Source organism: Marmota flaviventris, chromosome 9 (genome assembly GCF_047511675.1).
Source record: "Marmota flaviventris isolate mMarFla1 chromosome 9, mMarFla1.hap1, whole genome shotgun sequence".
Classification (NCBI taxonomy): Eukaryota; Metazoa; Chordata; class Mammalia; order Rodentia; family Sciuridae; genus Marmota; species Marmota flaviventris.
The window spans coordinates 3,861,454-3,869,181 of NC_092506.1; the positions used below are offsets into that span (position 1 = coordinate 3,861,454).

The 7,728-nt window shown below is 65.6% G+C and overlaps 1 protein-coding gene across 1 annotated transcript; it reads right to left on the bottom strand.

Moving 5' to 3' along the window:
* On the bottom strand, window positions 1–3,437 carry LOC114099996 (uncharacterized). The gene is made up of 3 exons (XM_071615971.1): window positions 3,366–3,437; window positions 3,097–3,213; window positions 1–2,863 (listed from the first exon to the last, which is right to left on the bottom strand). Exons 1-3 carry the CDS (start codon window positions 3,422–3,424, stop codon window positions 2,431–2,433), a joined length of 609 nt encoding a protein of 202 aa, XP_071472072.1. The 5' UTR covers window positions 3,425–3,437; the 3' UTR covers window positions 1–2,430.
* Window positions 3,438–7,728: the final 4,291 nt, after the last annotated feature.

Sequence of the window (7,728 nt, forward strand, 5' to 3'; positions counted from 1 at the left end):
TTTTAAACATTAGATATTTATAGAGAACCCGGTTGTTATTCCCCGGCTGGGAGGCTGACATCAGCTGGGAATTTGGCGACTGTGTCATTTTTTCGGTGCTGGGGACAGAACGCCGGGCCTCTCACCTGCTAGGCAAGCACTGGTCACTGAGCCACACCCACTGGCTCTTGGGAAGCCGTGCTTACTGCCACCCTGAAGGCAGAGCACGGGGAGCCTGTGCCTCCTGAGCCACCTGGAGGACACCTCAGGGACGGACACCGTGCATGTGCTCTGAGCACCTCCGGGGGCTTCCAGGACTGCGCAGGGCAGCAGAAAGGCCCCGGGATGCTCTGGAGCTCCCCTCGCCAGCCGCAGCTCCGACAGAGTGTGATTTTTTCACATTTCATTCACTTGCCGCCGCGTGCCGGGCACCAGGCCAGACGCTGGAAATACATCAATAAGTCCAGGCGCCAGAATGCATGGTCCAGGTGGAAGAGCCGAGCAGTGGACAAGGAATCGACATCTGGTTGAAAAGAGCCGGGCTGCGCCCAGCGAGGTGCCCTGGGCGGGAGCCCGTTGAGGCCCAGAGGCGTCCTAGGAGGATGGCCTCTGGTTCCACAGGGGAGGAAATGAGCATCCCCCAGGGGAACCGGAGGGGGCGACAGACCAGCTGGGCTGGATGGACCGATGCCCAGCCGGGCCCTGGTGCTGGGCCTGGGCCTGGGCGTCGGTCCTCTCTGCCACCCGTGTGCTGGTCTGGAGTCCCAGGCTGAGGGTTCCCTGTGAGAACCGGCCGTTGAGGAGAGCTTCACTCCGAGACGGGCCTGTGTCTCCCTGTGTCCTTGCATGATGTCCCCCGTGTATCTGTGTCCTGGTTGCCTCTTCCTCCACGGACCCCAGTCCTACTGGAGGAGGGCCGCCCTAGAGACCTCACTTTATCTTAGTCACCTCTTTGAAGACCCTGTTTCCAGCCAGCACAGGGCACACACCTGTGATCCCAAGGACTGGGAGGCTGGGGTGGGAGGATCGGGGACAGAGGGCAGCCCAGGACATGCCGCCTCTGACACGGACACCGTGGTCATCTGTCTGCCCGCCCTCAGCACCGCCTGCCTACGACATCCCTGTTCCCAAGGTGTGACAGCAGACCAGCGTCAGCCAGCACCACAGGGCGAGACCCTGGTGAGACCCGGTGTTCTGCACCGACAGAGCCAGAGCCAGAGCCAGAGCCAGAGCCTGAGCCTGGGCCCTCGCGGGCCTGTGCGGCTTCCTCACCTGGGCGCTCACATGGGGCCTGCTGGGGCCCGAGACTTTCCCACACTTTCAGGTGTCCACGCTCCAGGCTGCCCACGGCCCCTCTTTGTACTTGGGTGGGTCTGAACAGGCCTGGAAGAAGCAGGGGTGGGCGCGGCCACCAGAGGCAGAGGCCAGAAGCGGGTCCCCGGCTGGAGAGGCAGTGCGGGCCGCACGGGGTCAAGCCACAGTCCCTCCTGCAGGGCCCGAGGGACAGCTGGGAAACGCTGTGGTAACCCAGTGCTGCCACTCGACAGAGGGCCTGTCCCGTGGAGTCACGGCACCGGGAGCTGGGGCTTCCGGAACAGGAGGGGACCCTTTAACCTCTGATGAAAGGTGGCCTTCCTCAGGACTGCACACGAGAGGACTTAGCCAGCAGGGGGACCCAGCGGCCCAGAAGAGGGGCCCAGCAGGGGCTGCCTGGGTTGGAAGCAGGACCCCCCTCCTCCCCCATGAGCTGGACCAGGGCATAGTCTGTCCGTCTGCGTGTCCATCCGTGTGGGTCCTGGGCATGAAGCAGGTGCCCAGGCATTATCGAGGGGGCAACTGCTGTCCCAGAAGTCCCCGTCAGCTGTGCATGTGCCATCCTGGGACCCAGGGAGCTCCCCAAGGCCTCTGGAGCCTCGGTGCCCCTGCCAAGGCACACACTGTCTGGATGTGCAGCCGGCTGGTCCTAGTGGGGACGAGTCCTTTCCAGAGAGAAAACAAGTGACCTTCCTGTCATGCACCGGACACCATTTTGCACACACCCTGAACCTCTGTGTGGGTGACCTGGACCCCGGGGGGTGATGTGGCTTTTGCTTAAAGGCCAGAGCTCAGGGTGCCCTGCCGCGTCCCTGGTGGCTGAAAAACAGGTTCTCCCGGCCTCCAGCCCGTTTCTCGCCACTTACGCCCAACTGCGGGAACTGGCCGGGGGCAGGCTCCTGCGGCCTGGTCACAGGCTGCGTCCCTTGCTCTGCGTTCCAGAAGAGCTTCCCAGTCCTGGCAGCGTCCGCGAGGCGGGAAGGCGGCTGGGCGGCGCAGGGGGGTCCTGGTCTCCAGAGCCCTGCCCCTCAGCCCAGCTCATCAGGTGGCCCGCATCAAGGAAACCTCCCTGCGCCGCTGGCCCAGTGGGGTCCCCCCCACCCCCGGCTTCCAGAGCACGCAGAGGGCATCTGCAGCTCACAGCTCCGTGCGTGGGCCTCCCGTGTGGCCCTCCAACTTGCCACACTGTTCCTGCCCAGGGCCTCTGTACTCTACCTGCCCAGAGCACCCTGCCCGGGCCTTCGTGAAGCTGATGGCTCCCGGCCTCTGGGTCCCCAGGCCTCCTCCAGGAGCCACCCTGCAGGAGCCCCCGCCCAGCTCCTCCCCGTCCCTCCCTGGTGTTCCTGCCCAGGGGCAGGTGGGGCAGGGAGAAGCAGGGCCCTGGGCAGTGAGCTTAGATCTGGAGGGCCCGGAGCCAGACGACCAGGTTCTCTCCCGTCCCACTACATGGCCGGTCTGTGAGGCCAGGGGCCGAGCACCCAGGTGGCCCTCGAGGAAGACGCGCTGGAGGTAGGGTCCTGGAAGCACGGGGTGGGAGGCGCCCTCTGTGGCGGGGAGGCGGGTGGTCTTCCTGGAAGGGGAGACAGTGAGGAGGGATTAGGACGAGCCAGTGCAGAGGCTGCCAGGCCCCGTCCCTGGGCCCCAGGACCTGGGGGCAGGACGCACACAGCCAGAGACAAAAAGCCCCGAAGAACCAAGAAGGGAGCCCGTCCCTCCCACCCTTCTCCTGAGGGGCAGCCCGAGGCCTCTGCCTTGTGAGGTCATGGACGGTGGGGCCCTCCTGCCCCTTTCCCACTGCCTGACCTGTAGGCGTCTCCGCCCCGTGGCGTCAGCTCAGGAGGGCTGTGTGGGAGCGCAGCTGGCAGGGCCCCTCGCTGGCCTCGCAGGGACTTGCCCAAGAAGAATGGGCTCCAGGCTCTCCTGGGAAGGACGGTGAAGACCGCTAAGGAAAACTAAGACCAAACGCAGCACACCTCCAAGTGGTGGGCGGGACGGGCGTGGCCCCCGGGCCGGGAGGGCAGGGCAGGTGGGCATCCGGGCCGGTGGGCATCCGAGGCCAGCCTGCAGCTCACCTCCTGGGCCTGGGGGCCTCGCTGGGGCAGAGCTCCAGGCCGGAGACAGCGGCGGCCATCCCAGCGGGAACCTCCTGCTCCCGGCCCAGGGCTCAGGCCCACACCTGCTCTGTCCTAGGAGGCAGAGGGCAGCGCAGGCAGCGGCCCCAGGCAGGGCCGGATTGGGCAGCTTCAGGGAGCCCGGGAGCAGAGCCCAGGCCTGGCCTGAACGTCCCCTGGTGGTGCTGGAGCCATCCAGTGACAAGCCAGGGGCCAGCCCTCCAGATCTGACCCTGGACCCCCACTTCCTGGGCCTCAGGTTTTCTCTCCTGTGATGTAGGAGTGACCACAGGCCTCAGTGCCAGCAGGGTGCTGTGGGGCTGGACCTGCGGGCACCTGGGCCTGGCTGGGGAAGGCCTGGCACACCTGAAGGGGCAGAGGCCGCCAGCTGAGCTCCGCTCGTCATGTGCAGTGAGGGGCTCTGCTGGCACAGTGGAGGCCGGGCCAGGGGAGGCGGGGAGGCTGCCAGGCTGGGCGCAGGTGCCCCGGGAGGCCTGGGGTCCAGGAGTCCAGGTCCGCGATTCTGTTACTCGGCATCCACAGCTGGACCTGTGGGGCACCTAATCCTCTGGCGACCCCTTACACATTGCTGAGGGCTGCCACCAGCCCTCTCCCCACCATCTGCTCTCTCCGATGACCATGACCATTTAGATGCTGCTGGCCCCTGTGCTGGGGTGAAGAGTGTGTCCCCCAAACGTGACGTCCACCTGGAGCATCAAACTTGAGCTGCTCTGCGGAGAGAGCTTTGGTTGAGGCCACGCTGCACAGGGGTGGGTTCTAACTCGGTGACTGGTGGCCTTCTAAGAGGATCAGGTAAACACACAGGGACCAGGCCACGGCCACCGTGACAGGGACAGGGGTTGTAGTGGCCTGCCAAGAGCTGCCGAGAGCTGCCAGTAGTGGACGAGGCAGCTGGACCCCGAGCCTCTGCAGGGAGCTAGGAGCCTGCCCCTCCACAATCTGGGACCAGCCTCCAGGATCTGAAAGAGCAGATCCCTGCTGCAAGCCTCCTGGTTGGGGGCGCTGTTTCAGCGGGGTGGAAAGCCAGCAGGACCCCCACTCTGTCCCCTCTGCCACAGTCCCCTGAGCTTCCCGCCTGCAGCCCCTCCCGCCTGCCAGACCCTGCCTCCCACTGGGCTCTTGCAGAAACCCCCCCAGATCTCCCCCCACAGCAGGGCTCATGGGGGGTTGCACCACTGGGGCCCAAACTGAACCAACTGCCCCCAGACTCCTGCTGCCCTCCACCCTGCCCTCAGGCTCCCCGGCTCCGTCCATCTTGGAGCCAGAGGGAATGTGGTGCTGGGCGGCGAGGGACCCCGGCTTCCTCAGGAGCCACACGGCCAGAGGGCAGATGCCGTCCTGTTGGATTCCCAACATGTGACACTCTGTGGCTGGGAGGAAAGCGTCCCCATTCTTGGGAAGCACACCTCAGGGACCAAGCCTTCAAATGGCTCTGAGAAGGAGACCCGCGGCCTGCTGCTTGTTGGAGGGTGCAGTCTCCCCAGAATCTAACGGCAGCTGGGGGCCTCCCGCGCCCCCATGGCCTGGCCTGTGGCCCCCGCGGTGCCCCACACCCACCTCCTGTCCAGCTGGCTCCCCCAGTGCCTTACACACAGGACACGTCCCCCCAGTCCCTCCACACCTGAATGTGCCAGGCCCCAACGCCTGCGCTTAGGACCCAGTTCAGATCCCCTCCGGGACCTTGAGGTCCTCCCGGCTCCCCCTGCTCAGCTCCCGGCTCCAGGCTGGCCTGCCACCCTGCCTCCTGCCCACGGGGAGCGTGCCCCACGTCGCTGCCCTCCTCCACCCTGGGCCTCGACACGGGCGTCCAGCCCAGCAACAGCCGCACACTGCGGAGTAGAGGCCCTCTGATGGCCTCCCCGGCCACGTCGGGGCTCAGCACTGGGACCCAAAGACCTGACAGAACGAGTGCGGAGGAGGAAAGGCTCACGGGGTCTCTGGGGTCAGGTCTCAGGCCACAGAGGCCGACCAGTGCTCTGGGCCCAAGGCAGGGTAGAACGCCGTGGTGGACAGTGTCGGAGGGAAGCAGCCCAGGCCACGGCCACCAGGACGCAGAGAGCGCTCCGCTCACCAGGGACAAAACAGAAACCCCAAGGCAGGTCCCCAGAGACCCGCCTCCTCCAGCCACACCCCACCTGCCCACAGTGGCCGGCAGTCCCTGACAGCGAGCAACGCACTGAGCAGGCTGAGGCTCCCGGAACCTCCTTGCACCCTCTCACACAGGAGCTTCAGGGGACACTCACATCTGAACCCGAACATCACCTGAAAGTGGTCTCCATGAGGCGGAGGTCGGGACGTCTGTCTCCCCCTCCCCCGGCACACAGCAGGTGCACAACGGGCAGTGACGGGGCAGATGAAGGTGTGGGTGATGGACGGGGAGGACGGGCGGGTGGCAGGGGGGAGGAGGGGTGGGCGAGAGCGCGGAGCGGAGGGCAGCGGGTCGCCTCGGCCCTCCAGGAGGCCAGGCTGGGCGGGGGAGGCCACGGGAGGAGCCAGGGGACAGCGGCCCAGGTGGTGGAGTTAAGTGAGCACTTCCTTTTTTCTGGGCACCGGACCTGACCCTTCGTCCTCACGGCTTGGGGTGACAGGTTTCCCCATTCCGAAGTCTCATTTCATTGGTCATTATTATCCTAATAAAATCTGAATGTCCCCCTCACACATGGCGGGACACTTCAAGGTACAAGAGAACAGACAGGGACAAGTAAGCGTCCCCACCGCAGACTTGGTAGGAGCTCACTGAAGGGGGCTGCACTGAGGGGCATCTTACATGAAGCCCAGAGAGGCTCGGGAAGTCGCCCGGGGCCTCACAGCCTGCGCCCGGCCCAGGAGGAGGGGTGAGGAGGGCAGCCCGCGGGAGGGTCGCAGGCGGGAAGGCAGCCAGTCACAGCGTGTCGGGGGGCCAGGGAGGAGCCCGGCGAGGGAGGCGCTGAGAGGCCCTGGGTGCTGGGACGGGGCGGCACCGCCAGGCCGCAGGGCAGCGAGGCCGGGCCTGCTCTACCTGCTGGTCCTCCTGCAGGGCGTTAGTCACTCCCTGGCTCCAGGAAGGAACACGCCATCCTGCCCACACAGCCGGCCGGGCGGCTCCTCCTGCTGGCCTTGGCACACGCGGGCGCCCAGGCTGGGACTGACTCTCACGGGGCCCCTCTGGCTCAGAATCAGGAGGCCTGGTGCCTCGTGTGGCCCGTCCCCAGGACGCCAGCATCAGGAAGCAGCTGGGCAGCTGCAGGGCCGCAGGAGCCTGGTCCCAGGTCCCCCACCCTGAGCCTGCACACCCCGAGAACACGGTGTGGCTCGGGGCGCAGGGGGTGCCCGTCATTTGTCTCGCGGTCACCCCGTCACCTCCCGCGATCGGTTTCCTGAGCCCAGCTGGGCCCAGCTCCCTGCTGGGGTGTGGAAACAGAAGGTGAATCCCCGGGTGGCCAGTCCACAAGGAAGTCAGGCCGAGGTGTCCCAGGGGCTTGGTGGCTGTGAAGCTCAGGACGCAGTGGACTCCCTGGAGGAAGGCGCTCGTGCCCCCACTTCACAGGGAGGAGGACGGCGGGCAGCTGAGGCGCTCACACGCCCGGTCCCCCGGCCAGCTGACTGTGGCGCTTGGCCAGGGCGAGGGCCCATAGGGAGGCTGCGTGATGCCGAGGAGCAGAGAGAGAAGCCGGTCACGGAGTCCCAGAGGCTGAGCGCGGTGACAAACACCATCTGCTGGTGGACGCTGGATGCTCGTTACTGCCCCAGGGAGACTGGTGGCTGGGGCCGGAGGTAGAGGCGGGCAGCAGGGCCTGGGAGCGGGGACGCCAGGCGCAGTGCCGCAGTGTGGTGAGCAGCTTGGCGCTGTCACCTTGAGCCACACGGTGAGGACATCTTTGCTTTCCGTTCCCTGCTGGTCCCTCAGAACAAACTGAGGAAATCCACCTGGGTGGATGACCTGCTCTGTCCTCTGACGAGGAAGCTGCCCCTGAGGGCTCCAGAATGCCACTTTTTCATGACAGCCATCGTTATTTTTACATTCACTGCAGGGGAGACTTTGTGGCAAGCGTCTGAAATCTGCAAGAGGCAGTGTCTTCAATAAAAGAACTGCACTTCTCCTGCACAGCTCAGTCCTGCTGTGGCCTTCGAGGGCGGCTCTGTGGTCCTTAGGGAGCCAGGCTCCTTCTCGTTGGTTTACCTCCTCCTTATCCAACAGAGCTGCCTGTGCTCCAGCTCTCATGCTTGCATTCCAGTAGAAGGGAAGAAGGGGATTTGGAAGGCCACACCCCCTCTCTTTAAGGGCACTTCTGGGAAGCTCCACACACCACCAGTTCAGCTCACT